General features: G+C 38.3%; 1 protein-coding gene across 1 annotated transcript in view; it reads left to right on the forward strand.

The window, feature by feature from the left end:
- SLC25A17 (solute carrier family 25 member 17) overlaps nt 1-27,470 on the forward strand; it is a 42,201-nt gene extending 14,731 nt beyond the window's left edge. The window contains exons 2-9 of the mRNA XM_032346170.1: nt 6,837-6,897; nt 10,042-10,108; nt 11,512-11,663; nt 20,415-20,531; nt 21,642-21,787; nt 21,876-21,971; nt 23,980-24,062; nt 26,108-27,470. Of these exons, the coding sequence (XP_032202061.1) occupies nt 6,837-6,897; nt 10,042-10,108; nt 11,512-11,663; nt 20,415-20,531; nt 21,642-21,787; nt 21,876-21,971; nt 23,980-24,062; nt 26,108-26,255 (870 nt within the window). The 3' untranslated portion in view covers nt 26,256-27,470. The remainder of the gene's footprint in view (nt 1-6,836; nt 6,898-10,041; nt 10,109-11,511; nt 11,664-20,414; nt 20,532-21,641; nt 21,788-21,875; nt 21,972-23,979; nt 24,063-26,107) is intronic.
- The last annotated feature ends 301 nt before the right edge of the window (nt 27,471-27,771 follow it).

Genomic DNA, 27,771 nt, shown 5'->3' on the forward strand with positions numbered 1-27,771 from the left:
GTTGACTCAAAGGTAAGGAAATCCTCTATATTTCAGTGACTCCCAAATCTACATTTGTATCCCAGAATCTCTGTATTTTCAGACAAGTATCTGGCTACCTGCTGGACAATTTTTTTTTTTTTTTAAGACTTTGTTTATTTATTTGACAGAGACACAATGAGAGAGGGAACACCAGCAGGGGAAGCGGAAACAGGAGAGGGAGAAGCAGGCCTCAAGACCTTGGGATCATGACTTGAGCAGAAGGCAGACGCCTAATGACTCAGCCACCCTGGCACCCCCCCTGCTGGACATTTTCTAATAGAAGTCTTTGAGGCACTTAAAATTCAGCTAATTGAAAGTCAAAATCATTATCTTCTGACTCAGAATTTCTCTTCATACAGTGTTTACCTACAGTTATGACTACACTATATCCCTGGTTCTTTAAGTCAGAAACCTGGGTGCCCTGCTTGAAGTTCCTCTTCTTCCTCTCCCCAAATATGTCTGATCAGTCACTAGAATGGTCCTTAATATACTTAGCAAAAAAACCCCTGTGACTTGATCCCTGCTTACCCCTCAAGACATTAATTCCACTCTTGATCTTGCTCTCTGTATTCTGACAATAGCCTTTGAATTTCCAGAATGTTCAGCATCCTTCCAGACTTGCACTTACTTCCCCTTTCAGCATCCTGTTGTATATTCTTTATGAACTATTTAGTATCCCTGTCATTAAAAAGCAAGTCTCTAATAAATTATTAGTTCTGAGGTGTAAATTATAGGCCACATTTGTTCTTCTTAGAGTTAATTGCCTTTTAAAGAATTTCCTGATGAAGACAGTGACCGGCCCAAAGCTAGTTGATGTTTTCAGTTGCTTATGATGGTGGCATAATGCTAGTTGAAAGGGATATTAGAAGCAAATGTGGTGAATAATTGTTTGTTTATTTTTAAGATTTTATTTATTTGAGAGAGATAGAGCCCGAGCAGGGAGGAAAAGCAGGCTCCCCGCTGAGCAGGGATTCCCAGCAGGGGGGCTTGATCCCAGAACCCTGGGATCCTGACCTGAGCCAAAAGCAGGAGCTTTACCAACTGAGCCACCCAGGCGCCCCAATAATAGTTTGTTAACGATGTATGGTTTTCATATTTAATTGCATGTTTATAACAAAAGTTCTCAAACTCTTTGGTCTCAGGATTTCTTTATGCTCTTAAAAATTATCGCAGACTCTGGGTGCCTGGGTGGCTTAGTTGGTTGGGCGACTCCCTTCAGCTCAGGTCATGATCGTGGAGTCCCAGGATCGAGACCTGCATCAGGCTCCCAGCTCCATGGGGAGTCTGCTTCTCTCTCTGACCTTTTCCCTCATGCTGTCTCTCACTCTGTCTCTCAAATAAATAAAATCTTTAAAAAAAATTATCACACACTCTGAAGAGCTTTTTATTTATTGTTTATAATATTAAACCTGTTACATGTTAACATATATAACATTTATTTAAAAAGTATAATTTCCCCAAAATAATAAGAAGAGTGACATTGTTTTATATTTTTGCAAACCTTTCTCATGTTTGACTTAAGATCGCTGGTGGCTCAGTGAGTTAAAGCCTCTGCCTTCGGCTCAGGTCATGATCCCAGGGTCCTGGGATCAGGCTCTCTGCTCGGCAGGGAGCCTGCTTCCTCCTCTCTCTGCTTGCCTCTCTCCCTGCTTGTAATCTCTGTCTGTCAAGTAAATAAAATCTTAAAACAAAACAAAATAAAACAAAAAAACTGACAAGAGTGTTTTTAAAAAAGAGAGAGAAGATAGCTGGATCCTTGTATCTGCTTCTGCATTCAGGCAGTTTCAGTATCACATATCATGTACCCTCTGGAAAACTTCATTACACTGCTGTGATAAAGTGAGAAAGGAAAAGGCAAAAACTGTGATCGTATTCTTACGAAAATAGTTTTAATTCTGCAGATCCCTGCAAAGGGTTTGGGGACTTTCAAGGAGCCCCAAACCATACTTTGAGATTCTAGGCTATATGCTCTTGTATTCTGATGTCTTTAAAAAGTGTATTTGCTTTTTCCCCACTTTAAAACTAACACATGCTTGTTTAAAAAAAAAAAAGTAATAATTCTATGGAGAGTAAAAACAAGTACACTTTTATATGTGGAAGAGAAGAGTTACGTTAAAAGACTGAAAAAGGTTGAGAATAGTGAACAATAGAACTAGCAGGAGTCCAAGAACTCTGGCTTCTAACTGCACTGCCCCCTCAGGCTTTGGGCAGACCTCTTCACTACCCTGGCTCAGACTCCTAGTTCTCAGGTGAAGGGTGTCCCCTGCAAGATGTTTTTTGTTTTTTTTGTTTTTTTTTTTTTAAGATTTTATTTGTTTGACAGAGAGAGAGAGATCACAAATAGGCAGAGAAGGAATCCTACTTGGGGGAAGCAGGGTCCCCGCCAAGCTGAGAGCCCAGTGCAGGGCTTGATCTCAGGACCCTGAGATCATGACCTGAGCCTAAGGCAGAGGCTTAACCCACTGAGCTACCCAGGTGCCCCACAAGATGATTTCTGAAGACTTTTCTAGCTCCAGGTGCCAGTGTGGTATAACAATTAATTCATTTCCTAAGACCTAATGGTTAAATGTCAGAGGGGGATGGTAGAAAATTGTGACTAAAAATGTTTGTTTTTGGTGAGACACCAGAAGGTTGTTTCTCTGGAAATGGATTCTTTTAAATTGTAATTAATGTCAGCAGTAGAACTCCCACTCAATTCTGTGGGACTCAAAATAATGGATTTATTTTTATGTCTCTCTGGCACAACAGTATTGTACATTGTGGTTATCTTCTCGGTATTTCGTGCCTTCTAATTTTATGTAAGTGAACAGACAGTCCTAGAGGAAAAAAAGCACTGAGTATTTATGAAAGAGGAATTTAATTCAGATTCTAAAAAGTCATGTGCTTATATAGCTTGGCATAAGACTCGCATATATAATAAATATTTTCCTTCAGGTAACAGCTGCTTATGAAAAGGAAAGCAGTCATCTGTGTGTTTGCTTGGTGAGGAGACAAATACAGCAAGTTCCCAATGTACAGAACAGCTATGTTCCAAATTTATCTTTAGCATTTTGAATAAATTTTTTCATGGATATTAAGTTTATTTGTAGGTGCATATAATCATACATTAATTAACGAGTTTAGGCCTTATGCTATGCCTGGCTCTATGCTGAGTTTCCAGACTAGTACACAAAAAAAATTTTGATGCATTAAATAGGTCCCATATTAGTACCTTTTTTTCTTTCTCAGTAATTTTTAGTACTATATTAGTAAAATTTTTTTAAGGTTTTAATTACAACAGTGGTTAAGTGTGTGGTCTCTGGAGCCAAGTTGCTGGTTTTCAAATACTAATTCTGCCACTTGCAAAGAGTAACTTTAGTAAAGTTACAAAACCTCTCAGTATCTTTTTCCTCATATGTAAAATGAAGAAAATACCAGTACTTAATCTCATCAGGTTGTTGTGAGGATTAATTTTTTTTTTTAACTGTGTAATTCCCATAATGTAAACTTAACCATTTTAAAGAATACAGTTCAGGGGCACCTGACTGGCTCAGTCCGAGTAAGTTCAAGTCCCGTGTTGGGTGTAAAGCTAACTGAAAAACCAAAGCAAACAAACAAAAAAACCCACAAAACTTTAAAGTGTACGGTTCAGCAGTACTTAATGCACTCACAATGTCTCATTCCATAATATTTTGAGTGGATAAACTATACAGTATATACATACAATCAAATATTAGCCATAAAAAGGAATGAAGGACTGATAAATGCTCCAAGGTTGGTAAACCTTGAAAGCATTATGCTAAGTGAAAGAAGCTACACACAAGAGGTCACACTTCGCACGATTGTTTTAATATGAAATAATGAGAATGGATACATCCATAGAGACAGAAAGCAGATTAGTGGTTGTCAGGGCTGAGTGGAGGGGGAAGTGGGACGTGCCTGCTTGTCTTTTGAGGTGACGAAAATATGTTGGGATTTGATAGAATTGGTGGTTGCACAGCACTGTGAATATACCAATGGCACTGAATGATACTTTTTTTTTTAAAGATTTTTTTATTTATTTGACAGACAGAGATCACAAGTAGAGAGGCAGGCAGCGAGAGAGGAGGAAGCAGGCTCCCCACGGAGCAGAGAGCCCAATGTGGGGCTCTATCCCAGGACCCTGGGGTCATGACCTGAGCCGAAGGCAAAGGCTTTAACCTACTGAGCCACCCAGGTGCCCTGAATGGTACTTTTAAATGGTTAATTTAGGATATGTGAATTCAACTTCAATCTAAAAATAATAAAGCTGCTTGATCACTTAGATTGGCAAAAATACTCTTAGACAACCAAAGCCAAAGAGTCTGCTTAATCCTATGGGTTCCTGCTTTTTCTGGCCTCAGTAGATTTCCCTTACTATCCTGTGAGCTCAGCGAGGTATTTTGCAGCATGTTGTTTAGGCCATCATATTGTTGCAAACTGAAACTCTCATTTCACCCTTAATTTTTGTTTTTTAAGATTCTTATTTATTTTAGAGAGCAAGAATATGAACAGGGAGAGGATGGACAGGGAGGGAGCAAGAGGGGGAAAGAATTTCAAGCAGACCGTGCCCTGGTGTGGATCCTGACAGGGCTCAATCTCAGGACCCTGGGATGGTGAAACCCAATCTGGCCTGAGCCCAAACCAAGAGTCAGATGCTTAACCGACTTAGCCACCCAGGTCCCCCTACATGATACTTTAACCTATAAACCTTTTCTGTCATTATTAGTGATTGGAACGGGGAGGAGGCAATGCTGAGTTTTGAGTCACCATCTTGATCCAGTCTTTCCAGTACTAATAAATTTTTTTTTAGATTTTTAAAAAAAATTTATTTGACACAGAGAGAGAGATCACAAGTAGGCAGAGAGGTAGGCAGAGAGAGAGGGGGAAGCAGGCTCCCTGTTGAGCAGAGAGCCTGATGCAGGGCTCGATCCCAGGACCCCGAGATTATGACCTGAGCCGATGGCAGAGGCTTTAACTCACTGAGCCACCCAGACACCCCCAGTACTAATAAATTTTAAAAAGTTAGTTAATTTTACTGATTTGAACTTTATGCTAGTCCTTGAGGAGGTAATAGACCGTTGAATTCTTAGTAATGACTGTTCTTTTTAGCTTGGCATACCATGTACTTCACTTAAAAATTTCAAGGTACGTAGGCAGGTTTTTCTAACTTGGGAAACTTCAGGTATATCTTTAAAGCTGGCAAGGAAGAGGGACGGAAATGGTCCAATTGTTTGAAAAAGTAGTTTCCAGACAGGGCTTTCTTGCCTAGAGATGCCCTGTTTATGCAGTACCCTACATGGATTTGTAGTACCATGCTGTGGGGGAAAAAAGCCACAGCCTTCATAACCCAATAAACATTCTCCAGCTTCCCAGTCCCCATTTTTCTTGGAAATTGCCAGTGACATGAGCAAGAATGCTGGAAGCATAGGTCTGTAGACTGTAAGACTTTGTGGTCCAGTGTTTCTTGAGACATTAGATATTATCTAGTCCTTATTAGAAAGAACATTGGAGCTGGGAGTCATCAAAAAAAAAAAGCATAAATAACTGAATAGGTAACTTGAATAAACATTTTATTAAGGATCGATGTTCTACAAAGAGACAGTAAATATTTTAAAATCTAGTAGAGGAGCTATAAGCAAGTGTTGTGGGAACACAGAGGAACGAACATAGATGGGCAACGGGTGGTAACATTCAATCTGAGTTTTGAAGAATACTTTACAGGACAGTACAGTGTTCTCCATTGTCAAGCAGGCTGACCTATTTAAATAGATAAGAGACCTGACAAATGTTTCTTATCCATAAGGTTGACCTAATTTCCAGTTGTTATCATGATTAAAATGTTATATGTAACCATTATTAGATTAGTATCCTAAAACTTGGATCTTATGCCTGAGAATATATACTAGTGGGTCTCCATCTGGGTTGAGACCATAAACCCACCTGAAGATTTCATCCCAAACTGTGGTTTTTATCTGTCATAGGATTTTGAAATGATTTTATTTATTTATTTATTTATCTATTTATCTATTTATTTAATTTACTTAAAAAACCTGGGGGCGTGCAGAGGGAGAGGGAGAAGCAGGATCCCCACTGAACAGGGACCTCCCCCCAACCCCTCAATGTGAGGCTCCATCCCAGGACCCTGGAATCATAACCTCCACCAAAGGCAGACACTTAACCGACTGAGCCATCCAGGCACCCCTATCTGTTGTAGGATTTCTTGAATGGAAAGACTAGTTTGGGCCTCTGTCCCTGATATTTTTTTTGTCATTGTGTTACTCTGGATGAACAGATGGAATATTGAGCCAAGATTGTCCCTATTTTACTTAAAACACAAGCAAACAAAACTATTTTAAAGAGCAATATGATTTGTATACTTCCTTTACTTTGTGGTAAGTATATCGATTAAGCCAAGAGAATAGAAGTATGTATCTGTTTGATTACTGGATATTTTGGTGTGTAGGATTATCAGAGAGAGCATAGGAGCAGCAACTGACCTATAAAAGATTAAAAATCCATTTATCTGCTATCTTCTACTTATGTCCTGGGTTGTAAACCCCTAAGTTTGTCCTCTCCAGGCAACCTCTTCATTTTCTTTTTCAGTATGAGAGAGAGATTCTTTCTAGAAAATAAAATACTTCCGTTTAAGTATAAAACTATAGAACTTGAGCAGTAATAATTCCAATATTGTATATGTCTGTTCACTGAAAGTATGATTTGACTCCTTGTTAATAATGAACTTTTATTCACTTGAAAGTTGTGGCTTTTTGTTTTTAATGGAACCGTAATTGCTAAAGGCTTTTCAAACTTTTCAGGGAAGTGTGACAGCAATGACAGTATTTTTCCCCTTGGATACAGCTCGACTCCGACTTCAAGGTGAGTATCTTTTGTAGGCATCATAGTTTTTTCATTTGGTGTCAGAAGCAAACATATTTTTCTCATAAGTTCTAAGTTAACATAAGGATAGCTGTTTTGTTAACAATCTATCCTTGTCCATTTCCACTGACTTTACATCCTTGCTGTTTCCCAGTTAACAGAGAGATGTTCATGGATGAGTCGTAGTCTCAGCCACTCTTATCTGAAAAAACCTGAGTGGGTTTGCATTAATAATTTTGAATCATTACAGTTATTTCTAATAAACAATATGAGTTTATTTTTAAGATTTTATTTATTTATTTGACAGAGAGGGAGAGCACAAGTAGGCAGAGAGACAGGCAGAGAGAGGGGGGGAAGCAGGCTCCCTGCTGAGCAGAGAGCCTGATGCGGGACTCGATCCCAGAACCCTGAGATCATGACCTGAGCCGAAGGCAGAGGCTTAACCCACTGAGCCACCCAGGCGCCCAACGATATGAGTTTTTAAAAAAGATTTTATTCATTTATTTGATAGAAGGAGAAAGATCAAGCACAGTGAGGGGGAGGGGCAGAGAGAGAGGGAGAAGCGGACTCCCCACTGATCAGGGAGCCTGATATGGGGCCGATCCCAGCTTGGATCATGACCTGAACCCAAGGCAGACACTTAACCGACTGAGCCACTCAGGAACTCTGATTTTTTTTTTTTTTTAAAGTAATCTCTATATACAACATTGGGCTCAAATTTACAACCCCAAGATCAAGAGTTGCATGCTCTTCCAAGTAAGCCAGCTGGTGCCTGCACAGTATGACATTTTTAAGGCACAATGTACAGAGTTTTTGCTGGGGGTAGATCTTCTCAAAAGAGAGCAAAGAATAGAGACAGTGGAGCCAAACACCCATTGTCACTGCTAAGTTGGACATGTAGACCTAGACCTAGTTTGCCTCTTTTGAGTTATAGGACTAGGCAACTATAATTCGTGCTTGCTTATTCCCTAGTATTTTTCAACTTGAAATTATAAACCTATGCTAGAACTTATGTGAAGAGATAAGAATAAGATTAGCTTTGAATAAACTAATTCAATGTTTGTAATTTAATGTAATTTAATGTTAAAACCCTTCATGGATATTATTATCATTCAGTTTTAGAGTTTTGTGATAGGTTTTTTCATATGACTCAAAATATATAAAATGATGTGCACTATAGTGGAAAATCTCACTCTGATCTGCCCGTTTTCCCTTCTCTGCAGATAATGTCTTTATTAGTCTTTCAAATAGTCATGCAGAATTTCATTACGGAATAACAAGCAAATAAGAATATAGAAGATTTCTCCCGTCCTTCCACAAAAAAAAAAGCATATTTGTCACATTTTTCTGTGCCGTACATTTTTTACTTAACAGCATATTTTGGATCCTTTCCAAATCAGTGCTTTGGGAGCTTCTTCGTCCTTCTAGCTGTAGCATGATTTCATAGTGTAAATGCTCCAGAACCTGTTTACCCTTCCCCTATTGTAGATTCTTGGATCTTTTCTTCTGTCTGTCTCTCTCTCTTTTTAAGATTTTATTTATTTAGAGGTGCCTGGGTGGTTCAGTGGGTTAAAGCGTCTGCCTTCGGCTCAGGTGATGATCCCAGGGTCTTGGGATCGAGCCCCGAGTTGGGCTCTCTGCTTAGTGGGCAGCCTGTTCCCCTACCCCACTGCCTGCCTCTCTTCCTACTTGTGATCTCTCTCTGTCAAATAAATAAATAAAATCTTTTTTTTTTAATTTTTTAAATTAAAAAAAATTTTTTTTAAAGATTTTATTTATTTATTTGAGAAAGAGACAGAGAGTGTGATCAGGGGGAGGAGCAGAGGGAGAGGGACAAGCAGACTCCATGCTGAATGTGGAGCCCCATGTGGGGCCTGATTCTACCACCCCAAGATCACAGCACTGGCTGAAACCAAGACCTGGATGCCCAACTGACTGAGCCACCCAGGTACCCCTCTTCTCTTTTATAGAATTGTTTCTGTAAGTTCTATGGGATAAATTCCCAGAAGGGAGACTGCTGGATCAAAAGGTAAGCCTGTTTGTAATTTTGATAGCGATGGCCAGATTGCCTTCTGTAGGAGTTTCCTTTCACCATCCCACAAACCGTATAGGTATCAATTTTAATTCTTAGGATATTGTTCTATTTCCACATTTTTATGTTTTCAAAATGTTCTCCAAGCGTGGGTAGGAAATGTGAAGTTAATTGAGGTTTTGTGATTTTTCAGTGAGAATCCCAAGAAAAGCAGAGCTCTCATCCTTTTTTTTAGTTTTAAGTAAGTTCTACGCCCAAGGTGGGGCTCAAACTTATGACCCTGATATCAAGAGTCACATGTTCTACCAACTGAGCCAGCCAGTCACCCCAGTTCTCATCCTTCTGAGACCTTTATTTTTTAGAAAGAGAACAAATATTTTAGAAATAGAACAACAACAACAACAACAAAAATAGAACAAAAGCCTAAAACTTTGAAAACCTGAGGTGGTTTGTTTTTTTTTTTAAAGATTTTATTTATTTATTTGAGAGAGAGACAGTGAGAGAGAACATGAGAGGCGAGAAGGTCAGAGAGAGAAGTAGACTCCCCATAGAGCCGGGAGCCCGATGCAGGACTCGATCCTTGGGACTCCAGGATTGTGACCTGAGCCGAAGGCAGTTGTCTAACCAACTGAGCCACCCAGGAGCCCGAAAACCTGAGTTTTAATCGTGGCTCTGCTGCCAGCTACATGTGTCCTTCACAACTTTTGTGTCTGGCCTCTCCACTAACAGGGAGATGGTAATTAGTTTCCTCTTTATGTTATAAGATGTTAAGATAAAAATGGGAATATGTAACTCTGGAAAAAAAAAACCCTCAAAACAAGAAAGCCTTATAAAATACAAGATTCCTGTCACACTTTTGCTTTGGGAATTAGGCATTGAATTAAAATGGTTTGTGGTTCATGAATAACAGATGAGACCCAAGGAAACCACAGTTGGGAATTTAGCAATAGGAACAAGGAGGATTGGTGAGTTCTGAGGCAAGTTAGGGAGCTCAAATAATAGGGTGGGAGATTGCTCAGGTGAGGTAAATGGCATTTCAGCGAAACTTGTCGATGCTGAAGATAATAATTCTCAAAGGATTTAGTTAAAATGTATATTCTTTTATCTTATAGTTGATGAGAAAAGAAAGTCCAAAACTACACACATGGTGCTCCTGGAGATCATTAAGGAAGAAGGCCTGTGAGTACCACCTTGCCCATCTTTGCTAGACAAAGCAGCCCATTAGGAGATTCCTGGGCTCCTAGCACACCTGTCCTCAACTCTCTTTCCATTCTTGTAGCCTTACAGTAGTTGTGAATCTGTAATTGCCTGACTTGTAAGTACATAATTATTTTCCTCTCTTTAAAGTTTTGTAGTTGGACATTTTGATTCTTGATCATAGAGTCTTCCATGAAACCAATGCTTTGTTTTACGTTTTAGTGTTTTTTTACAGTGAGCCGAAGAAGTTGTTATTTAGTTCATTCCTATCAGATGCCTTCAGATTATGTACTTTTTTTTTAACTTTTTATTTGGAAATAATTTCAAGTTCATAAAAAGTAACAAAATTAAAAATACTACAAAGAATATCAATATATGCTTTACCCAGAGCCACCTACTATATTAACACTTTTTCCCATTTATTTTCCCGGTTGCGCTGATATTTTCCCCCTGCTTTCTCTCTCCCTTCCCTTCTGTCTTTATTACACACACACACACCACACAAACTTTTTTCAGAATTATTTAAGAGTAAGTTACACACCATACATCAAAGCCTTTTACCCCTATGATGTTGACATTTTTAAAGAATATAGCCCCCCTTCTTTTAAATAAAATGTTTCTCATTTTAAGTTTGCCTCATGTTTCTTTATGATTAGACTGAGGGCTCTGCATTCTTGACCAGAGTCATGCATAGGTGATATTGTGTCCTTAGGCTATCACATCTGGAATCACATATTGTCCACCTGCCCTCATTGGTTAGTTATGATTTCTCAGATTCACGTTAACCACTGAATTATTTAAATTTTCCTCTCTTGCATCTATCAGTGGTCTATGAAGACAAGCTTTATTTAGTATTAGTATAGACCCAGAAATTCCTGGTTTTTTGGTCGTTTACAGTTGATTACCATACTGTATTATGTTGGTGTTGAAACTGTCCTGAGTGGGACCCCCGTCAGCCTGCTTCCTGTGCCCTAATAACATGCTCCCATCACTTTTTTTTTTTTTACACTTATTATGTCTGTATTTACTTCATTTTTAAATGTTGTTACCTTGTAATAAAATGTGAATGGTGCTATATTAACTAATAGCCATGCAGAAATTATCTCTAATTTTATACAGTAATTATGAAAGGAAATCAAGGGGAGGAAACCAGGAAAATCAGTCATTGAAAGTGTGTTGTTTCTTTGGTATCATTAATGGTAGAAAAGATTTCTTGGTTTGGGCTTCTTTCAGAATATGAGATATATGTACAGTTTGGAGTATGTTGTAGTGTAGGAATGAACTTGGAGAATATCTGAATCATGATCACCCTTTTCTAGAACTTTGCCCCTTTCCACTAGCTTTTGTCCAGCATCTTTACATTGCTTATTGTGTTTTTCCTCTAGCCTGGCACCATATCGAGGGTGGTTTCCAGTTATCTCCAGTCTCTGCTGCTCCAATTTTGTCTATTTCTACACTTTTAATAGTCTCAAAGCAGTCTGGGTCAAAGGTCAACGTTCTACTACTGGAAAAGATCTAGTAGTTGGATTTGTTGCAGGTAACAAAGTTTTCTGAATATAAAGTTTTTTATATTTTAATGTTTATCTTGTGGTTCATATATTCTCTAAGAAGTCGTTTTAGCACAAAGTAATGCTACAAAGAATATAATTAATTTTCTGACTTGGCTCTACATGTGTGTGTGTGTTTGGTAAAAACAAACAACATATAATTTACTATTTTAATGATTTTTAAGTGTATACTTCAATAGTAAGTTTATTTACATTATTGTGAAACAAATCTCCAGAACATTTTCATCTTATAAATGTGAAACTCTATAACCATTAGACAACAACACCCCCTTACCCCCTTCTCCAGCCCCATTCTTTCTGTTTCTATAAATCTGACTACTGTAGATGTCTTATGTAACTGGAATTATACAGCATTTGTCTTTTTGGAACTGGCTCATTTCATTCAGCATGTCTTCAAGGTTCATTCATGTTGTAGGATGTAGCAGGATTTCTATTTTTTTTTTAAGACTAAATAATATTTTCTTGTATGTATATAATAAATAATATTTACTTGTATGTATATACCATTTTGTTTATCCATTCATCTAATGATGGGCATTTAGGTTGTTTCTAACTCTTGGATACTTTGAATAGTTGCTATTATGAGCATGGGTTGTGCAGATATATCTCTTCAAGTCCCTGCTTTCAGTTCTTTTGGATATATACCTAGAAGTGAGATTGCAGGATCATATGTTAGGGTTTTTTTGTGTGTGTTTTTTGCTTTTTGTTCGTTTTTGTTTTTGTTTTTTTTCCTCATAAGGAACTACCATACTCTTTTCCATAGCAGTTATGGCAGGGGTTTTTAATTCTCCACATCCTTACCAGCTCTTGTTACTTCCTGGGTGTTTTTGCTTTAATAGTAGCCATCCCAGTGATAGTGTGAGGTGATATTTCACTGTGGTTTGATTTGCATTTCTCTGATGAGTAGTGATGTTGAGCATCTTTTCATCTTTTTTTTTTTTTTAAAGATTTTATTTATTTATTTGAGGGAGAATGAGTGAGAGAGAGCATGAGAAAGGAGGAGGTCAGAGGGAGAAGCAGACTCCCCAAGGAGCTGGGAGCCCGATGTGGGACTCGATCCTGGAAGTCCAGGATCATGACCTGAGCCGAAGGCAGTTGCTCAACCAACTGAGCCACCCAGGCGTCCCGACATGAAAACATTTTCTGCTTATTGGCCACTTGTATATCATCTTTGGAGAAATGTCTGTTCAAGTCCTTTGCCTTTAAATTAGTCATTTGATATTTTGTCATTGAGCTGTAGGTATTTTTTTATATATTCTGGATATTAGCCCCTTATGAGATATATGATTTCCAGGTATATTCTCCCATTCTCCATTGCCTTTTACTCTGTTGGTTATGTCCTTTGATGCTTAAAAATTTTAAGTTTGGTGTTTGTGCCATTTGTCTATTTTTGCTTTTCTGCCTGTGCTTTTGGTGTCACATCCAAAAAGTCATTGCTGTGTCTAATGACATGAAAACATTTTCTTTTTTTTTTTTTTTAAGATTTTATTTATTTATCAGAGAGAGAGAGGGGGAGAGAGCAAGCACAGGCAGACAGAATGGCAGGCAGAGGCAGAGGGAGAAGCAGGCTCCCTGCTGAGCAAGGAGCCCGATGTGGGACTCGATCCCAGGACGCTGGGATCATGACCTGAGCTGAAGGCAGCCGCTTAACCAACTGAGCCACCCAGGCGTCCCGACATGAAAACATTTTCTGCTCTGTTTTCTTCTAGGAGTTTTATACTTTTAGGTCTTATGTTTGGATCTTTAATCCATTTAGAATAATTTTTAAAATTTTTCCATTTAGAATGAATTTTTATATGTGGTGTAAGATACAGATCCAACTTCATTCTTTTTTATGCGTAGGTATCCAGTTTTCCTAGTACCATTTGATGATATTTTCCTTTCCCTGTTGAGTGGTCCTGACACCCTTGTAGAAGATCATTGACCATAGACACAAAAAGGTTTATTTCTGAGCTAGCCTGGCTTATTTTTGTCTTTTAATCCAGAGAAGATTGTTTTATCCATGTTTAGCAGCGTCCCAGAACTTATGGAGCTTAAAGTCTCTCTCTTTTTGAAGATTTATTTATTTATTTACAGAGAGAGAGAACACGCAAGTGGGGGTTGGGAGGGGTGAGGGAGAGAGAGAATCCCAAGCTGACTCCATGCTAAGTGGGGAACATGATAGGAGGGCTCAATCTCACGACCCTGAGATCATGGCCTGAGCCAAAATCAAGAGTCACACGCTTAACCAACTGAGCTACGCAGGCACCCCGAGTCTCTTTAAAAAAAAAAAAAAAAAAAAAAGGATTACAATAAATTTTTTTTTTAAAGATTTTATTAATTATTAGAGAGAGAGCACAAGCAGAGGAGTGGCAAAAGGAGCGAGAGAAGTGGGCTTTCCGCTGAGCAGGGCGCCCTATGTGGGGCTCAGTCTCAGGCCTCCGGGATCATGACCTGAGCTGAAGGTAGACAGTTAACCAGCTGAGCCACCCAGGCACCCCTAATTAATTGATTTAACTATTATACTTTTAGTATTCTGTTTTGTGGAATCAATTTTTGGTATATTCTTTCAAAAATTAGTACTTTGGGAGCCGTATATTTGAATAATGTAAATGTCCATTTGAAATTTAAATGATTTAATTGAAAAATAGTTACCAGGCCAAGAGTACTCGTGCCCTACAAGTTTTCCTCTTTACCACTATGAGGCCATTGATGTTTTTTGGCTTGGTCTCTGAGGTTTTCTTCTGCTTAATACTCTCATTTTGGTTTTAAGCTCATTAAGATCTAATTAACTTTCACCTGTACCAAGCTTTTTTTTAATTGAGATATAATTGACATATAACATTATATTAGTTTCAGGTGTACAACATAAGGATTTAGTATTTGTATATATTGCAAAATGATAGTTAACATCCATCACCACACAATTAAATTTTTTTTCCTTGTGGTGAGAACTTTTTCTTAAGATTTTATTTTTTAGTAATCTCTACACCCAATGTGGGCCTTGAACCCACAACCCTGGAGATCAAGAGTCACATGCTCCACCAACTGAACCAGCCAGGTGCCCCTGTGGTGAGAACTTTGAAGATCTACTCTCTTAGCAACTTTCAAATACACAATAATCACTATGCTATTCTTAGTGACTTACTTGATTTTATTTTTGATTTGATATTATTTGATATTAATGACTTATTTATTTTATAATAAAAGTGTGTCCCTTTTGACCACCCACCAAGCCAACTTTTCATAGCATATAACACACAGGATTTCATTCTCTGAAGAAATGAATAAAGATTTGTAAGTAAATAACTCAGGATAGAAATCCAGGAGTCATCATAGCATAGTGCTCTCTTACCCTCCACAATCGTTTGATCATCAAGGACCATCAGTCTCAGGGATGCCTGGCTGGCTCAGTCAGTAGAGCATGTGACAATTGGTCTCCGGGTTGAGTGTTTGAGTCCTTTTTTGGGCATAGAGATTACTTTAAAAAAAAGGAACCATCATTAGTCTGTCTCCTAAGTATCTCTAGAATCTATTTCTTCTTTTCCATATCCATAGCCATTTCTGTTGTTGCTTCTGAAGTCTTCCTTAACTTACCTACTTCGCATAATTCTGCCCAGCTTCCTTTCTGGAAGAATAGAATAACTTTTCTTTTCTTTCTTTTTTTTTTTTTTTTTAAATTAACATATAATGTATTATTTGCCCCAGGGGAACAGGTCTGTGAATCGTCAGGCTTACACACTTCACAGCACTCATCATGCCACTTACATACCCTCCCCAATGTCCATAACCCATGCCACTTACATACCCTCCCCAATGTCCATAACCCAACTACCCTCTCCCTACCCCCATGCCCCCAGCAACCTTCAGTTTGTTTTGTGAGATTAAGAGTGTTTTATGGTTTGTCTCCCCCCGGATCCCATCTTGGTTCATTTTTTCTTTCCGTACCCCCCAAATCCCCCACTGTGCCTCTCAAATTCCTCATATCAGGGAGATCATATGACAATTGTCTTAGAATAACCTTTCTAACAGTATCATAACTCAAAGAATTCAAGCTTGAGATTTGTTCACCTGGCAAAAAAATCAGAATAAATCCAAGGTTATCCTGTACAGAAGGAACCTTCTTTTTTACATAATTGCAACAAATGGCACTCTAGTATTATCTTGAATACCTGAGACCAAGTATTTGTAATATTTTGATTTTAATACATTTTAGATTACTGTAGTTTTATGTATTGACATTTAAAATGTTATGACTCACTATCAAGGACTAACTCAGTAACTTTCCATGAAACTACTAATTCATGAAATATATGATGAAATCTTTTTTAATTTAATTATTTATTGAATTTTTATTAACATAATGTATTATTTGTTTCAGGGGTACAGGTCTATGATTCATCAGTCTTACACAACACATACCCTCCCTAGTGTCCATCACCCAGCTATCCCTCCAGCAACCCTCAGTACAATATCCTTTTTAATTGTTCAAAGCTGTTTATTTGCTGGCATCTGACATCCCGTTCTCCACCAGGTGCACAACACCATTGTTATTCTCTCTCTCACTGTGCTTTGCTTGTTTCCTTTCTAACTCTTACACATCTATAATCATAGCAGATTCCCCCATATCTAACATGGCTAGACTGGAATATTAAGGCAGTTAGTTTTTAAAAGTCAGTTGACCTAGGGATTATCGGGTTTTTTTAGTATATGTGCTGCCGATGCGAGCACGACGTAGGGATTATCATAAATAGACTACTTACATTGTATTTTATTTTAACTTAAGAAGTATAAATACATATTTTTTCATTTTTTTAAAATACATGGCCAAGGCATATTGGTTCACTGATGGGAGTTTTGTGCCTTTTCTTGTACATACCACATACCTACAAAATTTTGCCTACCATAACAGATTCAAGTGACATAAGCAAGTTTGAGAAAAGCATATCATTCTCATTCACTTACATTCTGAAGTGTTTTCTTGAGTATGTGAAAGAAAGGTGCAGTGGGTCCGTGTCAGTGGTGAGCCTCATCTGTTATATGCCTTATCAGAGAGATGGTGGGGGACTGCTATTCTGAAACCCAAATCTGATGTTATCCCCAGCTTCAGACCTTTTGATGTCTGCCACTTACATATAAATAAAATCATGGTACCCACAGAATAAAAGGCCCCCATTGTATACAGGATAAATGCCCAACATGCAGTCTTCTGTGATACTGCTTTCTTCTAGCTTGATCTTTACTGTTCCATCCTCTCTTGGAAAACTGTGACTCCTTGAGTATACCAAGACATTTAATGACCCCATCCTTCTATAGCTTCTGTTGTCTGTCTGATGCACAGTAAGGCCCCACCAGCTGCCCCAAACAAAGGATTGTCCAGCCCACAATCAAAATGTTGGTTGTTACCATCATTGAGAGACCCTTGGTCAGTTGTATGTTATAGTTCTTTATAATTCTGAGATTCTCTGATTATAGGTTCTCTCTTTTTCTGAAAGTAAGGAATTCTTGGAAAAATGCTTTTGTGAGTTTTAAATTTCTCCTCATAACATGTTTTCATATCTTAATACCTATGCATTCTTTGAATTAGAACCACTTTTTCTTTTCCTGCTGTGAGCCTTGTCATGTATTAAAATCACTGTTGAAATGAGTTTCATTGTCTCCAAGGAGAACTAGGAACAGTATAATTGTTATTCAAGTTCTGTTTGAAATTTAGGAATTTATTAGTTATTGTACTTTCATAGGGAAAAAAGCTCATATAGCTTGATACCTTGGGGAGGGATTTGGGAACAGAATCTCACAGAAAATTTAAATGAAGAAGATACTTGCCATTTTTGTGAAATTGGGATTTTTACCCATAACTGTTTTTGAATGCCAGTGGTGTTATTGTTGACAGTTCATATTCCTTTCCTGCCCTCCAGTCTTAAATCCGGTGAGGCAGGTTTGTTTCTATTGTGTATCAAGTTGCATTCCTTCATAGTGAGCCAAGCGGTTAGATTTATGACCTTGATCTGCCCTTGTCTTGTATCAGTGGCCATTGCACTGATTTCCCATAAGTGCATATATGATTAGCAATACTTCTTTTTTGTTTTGTCTCCTTAACAGACTCACTGCTAATAAAACTATTTTGTTTTCAAGATTTTAGAAGTAAAGAGCTATTTAAATTATTCCTTGAATCAGTGCATAATTTCAGTGCATGTGTTCAGTTACTGTTCATCTCTTAATTTTGCTTCTGTTTCTTATAAATGATTTTTACAAAGAAAAACAAAAATGGAATCACTTAAATTGGAAGAAAAACAATTTTTTTTTTTTTAAGATTTTATTTATTTGACAGAGTGAGACACAGTGAGAGAGGGAACACAAGCAGGGGGAGTGGGAGAGGGAGAAGCAGGCTTCCCGCAGAGCAGGGAGCCTGATGCGGGGCTCGAACCCAGGACCCCGGAATCATGACCTGAGCCGAAGGTAGCAGCTTAACAACTGAACCACCCAGGTGCCATGAAAAACAATTTCTTGCATTAAGTAGTAAAATGTTAGTATTCCCATCTTAGAATGAAGTAACAGCCGCAGTATAGAACTGAAAGAACTTTCTACTTGGGCAGACAACTTTCTTTATACTTCAGTCATATCCATCGTGTGTTTGTAAAGTTGGAATCCCTCATCATGACTGTTTGTAGCTTGTTTTTCTTACATGGAATGCTGTCTTTTGCTTCATTATGTAGGTTCCAAGTTTTTCGTAAGGTTTTGGATCCTCAAATATTTGAGTATCTTTTCCCAGAACTCGTAAAATTATAGTGGTTAAAAAATACCTGTCTATTTTGGCTTAGAAGATGAACACAGTACTTAAACTTCTCAGATGAAAAGCTTCAAAATACGAATGTTCCCACAAGCACTTAGTATTATTTTCTTCTGTAAATGATACAGTACATTTTTGTATTTGAGATTGTCCTTAGAATCCTCTGAGTCTTTCAGCTCAAAACAAAGATATATATGAAAGCAAAATTTTGAATTATAGTTAAATCTTAAATCCAGGCTGCATTGCCTAAAGTGTTCTGTGGGTATTTACCTCTTGAATAGAGCATGAAAATAGAGCATGAAAGGAATTTTGATTTCTGAAGAGTTTGTTTAATAGACAACATGTTTCATTTGTTTAGAAAGGTGTGTGCACTTTGCCTGTCTATGTTAGCTACAGAAGTCTGTGACCTCTGTTTCTGAGCTCTCCTGTCTTCATCTGAAAAAAAATGCAATCGTTTGCTCAGTAGCACTGTCTAGTCTGATTTTTTTCTTGCTCTTGATTTTTCTGTCAAATGATGTGTGCTGCGTTGCATTCAATAGGAACACATCATAAAGTCTGAGCAAGTTGGCGTGGGTTGATATCCTTCTCTCTTGACCTCTTGAGCACTGGCACTTTTTTTAAAAAATGACACTAGCAGGAATCTCTAGGTAAGGCTTTTTCAGATTATGATCAATGCCTTAAGTGACAATGCATGAATATAGTTAGTCATAACTAAAGATGACTCTTTGATGTGTTATGTGATTTTAAAAATACAGTAAATACAGCTCATAAAATTTTTTTATACTCTCTTTTAAGAAAGGAGTTCTCATAATGCTCTTAAGAAAGAGGTAACATTATCTTACTTTAGCAGCTATATACCACAGATGAAAAAATAGGATTTTAATCTCTTGGCTGTTTCATCAAGCTTATCTTTGGTTGGACTTGTGTTTTTTGAATGGTGTGTTTTGAGATTTCGCAAACCAAAACATTCTTCCTCCTGTTGTGTTTAAATGATGTTTAGTAAAAGAAGATTTCTCTTCCTTAGGATTATGCCTCTTGGTTCTTCAAAGCCTGGCTAGAGCTGGATAGCTTGATGTGTGGTTGTTTGCTGAGTTTGTTCATTGGTTCATTTGTTCAATATTTATTTAACAAATATTTATAGAGTATATACTATATGTCAGGCATTTTGTTACAACTCTATCTGGTATTTTTTTTAATCATTCCAGGACTGATGAGGAATATTTTAATATCTCAAGATGGTGTTAACTTGGGATCATGTGTTTTCAGAACAGAAGCACCTGGCTCATTGTATTGTTCCACTCTGAGGCAACATTGGGGGGCCAACATCCCCATCCTTAAGCTTGTAAGGATCATGATGCTTGCGAAGCTATTTCAGATGTTTTGTGATGGTTCATAACCACTGCTTGCTGCCTGCCTATCCTAATCCCCTAAGTGATGAGGAGCTCTTCTGTGAGCCTCTAGTCCCTGGTGAAGCTCTTTCAAATGACCACTTTCACCCACCTGTCACCCATTGTACCAAACCCACACTCACTTAAAACCATGTAAGCTACTTACGTGAGAGTTGCACATTCCGTGTTTTATTAGATATTGTCATGGACTTAGTATGTGATCAGTAGGCCTTATTAAAACTGTTATTTTTTAAAAGATACTTAGAACTAGATCAAAATTGCTACTTTGGATGCTATATAAGTTGACAAAAAGATCATTTCCTTTCATAGAAATGTGGAAAGGTACTGCTGCCAGCCATTTTACTCTCAGCAAGGCTTTTGAATTGCTTCTAACAGTAATGGCTTGTGTTCTACCCTGTCACAGAGAGACACCTTACCTCGGGTCTCCCAGTAGGTCACTGGCAGAAGTATAAGTGAAACATTGGTACGTAGCTTTAACTTAAGACAGAACAGCTTACAAGGTTACATGTTGCTTTCCCTTTGTCTTCTCTTTCTTTTTAAAGGAGTGGTGAATGTGTTGCTGACAACTCCGCTCTGGGTGGTAAACACCAGACTGAAACTACAAGGGGCAAAATTTAGGAATGAAGACATTGTACCAACCAACTACAAAGGTATTATTGGTAAGTGTTTGGTGGGTGAGTTCCTATTTAAGGAGTTTCTTTTCTCTCTGTGTCTGGAATTTATTGCCACAATAATGCTGCATATCAGATGGCCTCAAATCTCCACGTCTAACAGTAAGCATTTGTTTAGCTCATGTGTCTGTGGATTGACAAAGATTTGACTCATCTAGGCTGGGATCAGCCCACACATATTCTTCTCTTGGTAATGGCAAAAGCACAAGAGGACACATCCAGTTGTAAAACCCCCAGTTTGCCTCTCGTTTGCTAACATCCTCTAGTTAGCAAAGAGGCCAAACCCGACGTCAGGAGGTAGAGAAGTATGCTGTTTGTAGAGTGTTGGTGGGAGGGGGGTCAAGATTTCTAAAGAATAATCTACACTGTTCCTTTTTGCTATATTTTTTAAAAGATATTATTTATATATGACAGAGAGAGGTAGCAAGAGATAGAATACGACCATGCAGGAGCTGGAGAGGGAGAAACAGGCTCCTTACTGAGCAGAGAGCCCGATATATGTGATTGATCCCAGGATGCTTGGATCATCTAAGCTGAAGGCAGATGTTTAGTGACTGAGCCACCCAGGTGCCCCTACATTGTTCCTTTTAATGTTGTCTTTGGATAAAGTTATCATTAATATCTCATGACTTTTAGTATAATAATACCACGTTACCTGGTTCTCCTTTCCGATGTGTCCATCTTTGTAATGAGAATAGTGGTTTTCTTAGAAGCCATATCCTAAATAATGGATCCCAAGGTACTATCTATTGTTGTCCTGGGCTTTGCTGTGAAATACATGGGCTATAAGTTCACAATTCTCTGTAAGACAAGAGTTCTCAGTCATGGTGGTGGTGATTACTTAGGAAAACCTGACCGTCTAATGCCAGATTGTCAGGAAGAATTGCCTGTAATTTAAGTTGGTTTCTCAGTAATGTGACTGTCAGTGTCTGATGATTATCAAGAAGTTACCTGATGAACATGCCCCTAGACTGTCACTGCATGAAGGAAGTTTTAATAGAACTGTTATGATTTGTGTTTTGGATACATTTGAACAAAATTCACATTGTGTTCTCCAGTTAGGGAATTGTAGTCAAAAGTCCTTGATTTCTTGCTTAGATGCTTTTCACCAGATCATTCGAGATGAAGGAATCTTGGCTTTATGGAATGGCACATTTCCTTCCTTGCTGTTGGTCTTCAATCCTGCCATCCAGTTCATGTTCTATGAAGGTTTAAAACGGCAGCTTCTAAAGAAACGAGTAAAGGTAATACCTAATTTTGAGAGCAAAAGTTAATAATCTCTGACACTCTATTATTTGGATTGATGTGGTTTGTTCTCTTTTTGCTTTCCAGCTTTCTTCTTTGGATGTGTTCATCATTGGTGCAATATCCAAGGCAATTGCTACTACAGTCACCTATCCCATGCAGACGGTACAGTCCATTCTGAGGGTGAGTGCTGGTGGTCCTCCTGCATTTAGTCAGACAACATTTGGAAGTACATGGTTTCTCTGTTGAAAGCAATGTTAATAAAGCAATAAAGTCGTCAGTCGGTAGGCTATACCATTTTTCCATTTGTTTGGTCATCAGTTGGTTTCCTATTCGGTTTGGAACAAAGTTTACATTTGTAATTTCTTAGGTAACATAGTATCTCAGAAAACCCAAATGTGAGAGGAGGTTCTTTAATGATTTTAGGAATGTATAAGCTTGTTTCTTTCTCATTTAAGTTGACTTGCTTAGGTTAACCCTATAAAATCAGAAGTTGATTTGTTCATTTTATTCAGGAGGAATTGATTTAGTTTTCCTGAAGTACTTTGAAATTTCTGGGTTGTTTTTTTTTTTTTTCATTCAGTTATTTATTCATCAAAATGTTTTTTAAACACCCACTCTGTGTGAGGAGCTGGGTATACATGGTAAGTAAATATAATCCCTGTCCTCATGGAGGTAACAGAGGAAAGAATGATAGATAAATAAGCAAAATAAATAGGTAATTATAAGTTGAGAAAAGAGCTATCATGAAGGTGAACTGTGTTCTGTAATTTGGTAGAGAGAGGCATGGTGTGGATTTTCCTAGACAGCGTGATTAAGGATTGGACTCCTCTATAAAAATCAAGACTTAAAGGAAAATAAGGACCCAGTTGTCAAAGGGCATTCTAGGTAGAGGGAACATGATATGCTAAGAGCTTGGTGATGACTGAGAACTGAACAGAGGCCACTCTGGCTGGAGAGTGGCTCAGGATGAGATTGGAAAAGTAGCAGGGAAGGCTATAAGTGAGGATTTTAGATTTTATTCTCCTCTGAGTGGTAAGGTTTTGAAAAGCTTTAAACTAGGGAGCAATGTGATCTGATTTACAATTCGAGAAGGTTCTTGTAGCTGTTGTGTGGTGAATTGGTCCTAGGGCTAAGAGATAAGGGTAAGGAGTGATCAGGAAAGAATGCCATTTTCGTAATACAGGTGAGAGGTAGTAGCAGTGGAGAGGAGAGATAAGATGTGGACAGATTCATGATCTATTTTGGAGAAAAAATTCAAAGTATTTATTGATAGATAAAATGGTGGTGATGGTGAAAATATCTCAGTTCAAAAAATTTATTACCTTCTGTTGAAAGTGTTTCTACTGATGTGCTTTTTTAAATTGGTATTTAATATAAGGGAATTCGGTAGCATCTAAATAAATGTATTTTGATACTTTTATAATGTAGGCATATAACTTGACGAGCTTAGGCTGCAGTGGTTCTAATTGATTAGTGTTTATCAGAACTTTCTAAAGGACTGGAGGGTAAGCCATACCATCAGTATCTAAATCTTCATTGTAGCCATTTTTGTTTTCTTTTGAGGTAGTTTTTTCCCTATAATTCTCTGAAGTAAAAATTTCCATGCTTGCTTCATTAAAAAATATTTCTTATTTATTTATTCCTTCCTTCATTTATTCAATTTATTTGAGAGAGAGAGCAGAGGGAATGGGAGAGGGGGAGGGACAAGGAGAGAATCTGAATCAGACTCTATGCTGAGCACAGAGCCTGAGATGGGGCTTGATCCCATGACCTGAGCCAAAACCAAAAGTCGAATGCCCAATCGACTGAGCCACCCAGGTGCCCTGAAAAATATTTATTTTAACTTATTTCACCAAAAAAGAGAAAATTCATGAAATCTACATAATTGGATATTTTTATTTTTTATTATTATTTTTTAAAGATTTTATTTATTTATTTGACACAGAGAGAGAGAGAGAAAACACATGCACGGCGAGTGGGAGAGGGAGAAGCAGGCTCTGTGACAAGCAGGGATTCCCAATGCGGGCCTCCATCCCAGGACCCTGGGATCATGACCTGAGCTGAAGGCAGATGCTTAACAACTAAGCCACCCAGGCGCTCCTCGGATGTTTTTATTACTGTATACTATAAGACATTACTCCAACATAATTTCCTCCGCAGAAATTCATCTGTTTTTCTTCTTCCCCAGTTTGGACGTCACAGACTAAACCCAGAAAACAGAACACTGGGGAGTCTTCGGAATGTTCTTTATCTTCTTCACCAACGAGTAAAGTGAGCTTTTTTTTTTTTTTTTTTAAGATTTTATTTATTTGACAGAGACAGAGACAGCGAGAGAGGGAATACAAGCAGGAGAAGTGGGAGAGAAAGAAACAGGCTTCCTGTTCAGCAGGGAGCCTGATGTGGGGCTCAGTGTGGGGCTCGATCCCAGGACCCTGGGATCATGACCTGAACCTAAGGCAGAAGTTTAACAACTGAGCCGCCCAGGTGTGCCATAAAGTGAGCTTTGTAGCACACTTTGAAGCTTCACATTCTGGCCCTTCAGCAGCCATCTCTGCTAGGGAGTAGCCGGATCTGCTTAACTTGCACTACTGCCTTGGCGGTGACAGCCTAGAAACCTCTCCTTGTGTGCTGTGCTCAGACATTTCTCATTTTAGGGCAGCATTTGGGGAAGTTACGGAAAAACTTCAGGTCTTTGTAACTTAGAAATGTACAGAACTCCTTTAGAGAAGGAAGCCTCCTAGTGTAGAGACTGTTCTGCGATAGTAGTGCTGCTGTCAGTGGCATATCCTGTGAACTCTCTCGCGGATAGAAATAAACAGATATTAGAGAGTAGTAGTCATAGAAAGGGGGGTTAGGAAGAGTAACAATAATTATTGTAATGATGACAGCAGTGCTGTTGATGGTAAGAGTAGCTAACATTTTTGAGTGTTTGCTTTGTGGTAGACCCTGAGCTCGTGCTTCAAATGGGTAATCTCACTTTATCCTGACAGTGGCCCTATTTAGAGATTCACACTTTTTTACAGATTTCATTTAGAGAATCTCAGGGGTGTGAAGTAAGTCAGGGGCTTCTTTTGAAGCAAAAGCTGCTTTAACTTTATTACTGTCCCTGGATGTTGCAAGTAAATAAATTTATTATAAAACAGAATATGCTTGGGATAAAAAAAAAATCAAAGATAAAGAACTGGCATAAAGTTAAAACTAAATGCTCACCATACCAAGTATGGGCAAGAATGTGGAGCAACCAGAACTTTGTGTGCTGCTGGTGGGAAAATAAAATGGTCCAATCATTTTGGAAAGTTTGGTATTTTCTTCAGAAGTTAAACATCCAGCTATCATAGGACCTAGCCTTTCCTCTCAAGTTATATACCCAAGAGAAATGAAATATGTCTGTGCAAAAACTTGTACACAGATGTTAATAGCAGTTTTATTTTTAAGAGTCAAAGCCTGGAAACAATACAAATGTCCCGTCACTGGGTGAGTAGACACACAAGTGACTATCTGTCTACATAACGCATAAGAAAGGACGTACTAATACATAGAACAGCATGGATGGACTTCAAAATAATTGTGCCAAGTGAAAGAGGTCAGACAAAAAAAAAAATTCATACCATATGATTCCACTTATATAAAATTTAGAAAATGCAAATATAGTATTCCTCCCCTCACCCAGTGTCCCTTCCCATGGTTTCAGGGATCCACTGTCAACCACAGTCTGAAAGCCCATGATCTTTTTTCTGACTTAACGTCAGAAGGTCAGTAGGACTTAACCACGTCCCAATATCTGCATTGTTCACCTCACTGCATCTCAGTTCATCCAAACTAGAGAGGGAAGACCACATTCCCATAACTTTTTTTTTTTTTTTAAGATTTTATTTATTTATCTGACAGACAGAGATCACAAGTAGGCAGAGAAGCAGACAGAGAGAGGAGGAAGCAGACTCCATGCTGCGCAGAGAGCACTATGGTGGAGCTCGATCCCAGGACCCTGGGATCATGACCTGAGCCGAAGGCAGAGGCTTTAACCCACTGAGCCACCCAGGCGCCCCTCCCATAACTTTTATTACAGTGTATTGTTATTCCATTATTAGCTATTGTTGTTAGTCTCTTCTTGTGCCTAATTTATAAGTTAGACTTTGGATAGTTCTGTATGTATAGGAAAAAAATAGTGGGTTCAGTACTAACCGAAGTTTCAAGCATCCAATCGGAACATATTCCCCTGGGAATAAGTGTTGGCTATGAGAGCCTGCTTCTTTGATGGAGGAGTTGACTTTCATGACAAAAACCTGTTATTTTTTTTCAAACCTCTTTTCTTTCAGGCGTTTTGGAATCATGGGACTCTACAAGGGCCTTGAAGCCAAACTGCTGCAGACAGTCCTCACCGCTGCTCTTATGTTCCTGGTTTATGAGAAACTGACGGCTACTACCTTCACAGTTATGGGGCTGAAGAGTGCCCACAAGCACTGAGACACCTCACACTGCGAAGTGCCGAAAGATGCTCCAGATGGGGGGGTTCCTTCTGTGTGAAGGGAAGTGATTCTCTTTTTACTCTTGCTGTGTAGACCATGAATTTTACCATCATTGGCTGGAGAAGCATTGCAGGGTAAACATGGGATATAGCCAGCTGGACCTGTCCACAACTTAATTTTTATGATGGCTGGTTGAATTTTGTGGGGGAGGTTAGTCTAATGGTCATACCAAAAAAAAAAACAAAAACAAATTACTGAAAACCTGAAAATGAAAGTTTGTGGGTGTTTATTGTTTTTCTTAAGGCGAATGGACTGTTACTCTCATGTGTAATCTTTTCCAGTTAAAATCTTTCTGAAATTTACCAGCTGTTCTTTTCCTCTGAACTCTCCCCTCAGATTCTAGGGACAGATTTAATATCATATAATTCTCCTCATATACTTTTGTATGTTTTAATCTTGGTATTTTCCTCACTAAAAATACTGTGATTGTGCCGCAGGCATGACTATTTTTGTTGAGTTCTCCTCCTGCTTAAGGAAAGGCATCCTCTTTACTACATGAGCTATTTATTTTGTGGGAGAAATGAAAATGACTAATCCCAAGTGATTCTCTTATATACTATTTGTGAACATCACTTATTCATTAGTATTTGACATAATTAAAAATATTTATTTTTAATCACCCCTTGCATTACAAAAGGCTTGAAGTTTAAATTAATGTTCATCCATAGAAGCCCCATCAAGTCAAGCACCAATAATAAACTGTCAACACAAAAGACATTTTAAAAGTTGCCCTTTGTTCAGGTACCATATTGGGTTTACAGCCAGCTCGTAAAAATCATAGAAAAGGGAGAAGGACCAGGTACCTTGTTTAGGCTCTGGAATATTTCTCTCCTGGTGGAGGCTCTCTCTTTCAAATAAACATCTGATTGAGGTTATTTCTATTTGGAAACATTTCTTACTGTCCTACTACTCAAAGTGTATGCATCAAGCAGCAGCACTGACATCACCTGGGAGCTTGCTGGGCACGTGGTCCCAGACCTTTTGAATCATTGTCTGCAGTTTAACAAGATCCCCGGGTGATTCACACTCACATTCAAGTTTGAGAGACCTTAGAGCCCCTGACTCAACAGAAGCTGTGATTGGTTTCAGTGACAAAGATTTTTCTCAAAGGAAAGTTGGACTAATGGATCAAATAAACAGCCTCTGAGAAAACCGAGTGCCCCATGTCAACCTTTATTTTCGCCTCATAGCACGTGTGAAGGTGGTTGGACTTTTATTGTGCAGCTAGGGGTGAATTTAGGCCTCTCAAGCCACCCAAGAAGCAAACTCTGGTCATTTGAGAATGGCTCTTTGGGTTCCTGTAACTTAATTCTTGTCCCTATAACATAATGGCAGGTTTTTCATTTATAAATCTAATTCGGTTGGAGTCATAGAAAGGAGCAATGAAGTCTATGGACTGCAGTATTTAGTTCAATATTGAGAGTGGAAATTTCTTTCTCTTATTTCCTCTCTGG

This window comes from Mustela erminea, chromosome 6, assembly GCF_009829155.1.
Source record: "Mustela erminea isolate mMusErm1 chromosome 6, mMusErm1.Pri, whole genome shotgun sequence".
In the NCBI taxonomy this organism is placed as follows: Eukaryota; Metazoa; Chordata; class Mammalia; order Carnivora; family Mustelidae; genus Mustela; species Mustela erminea.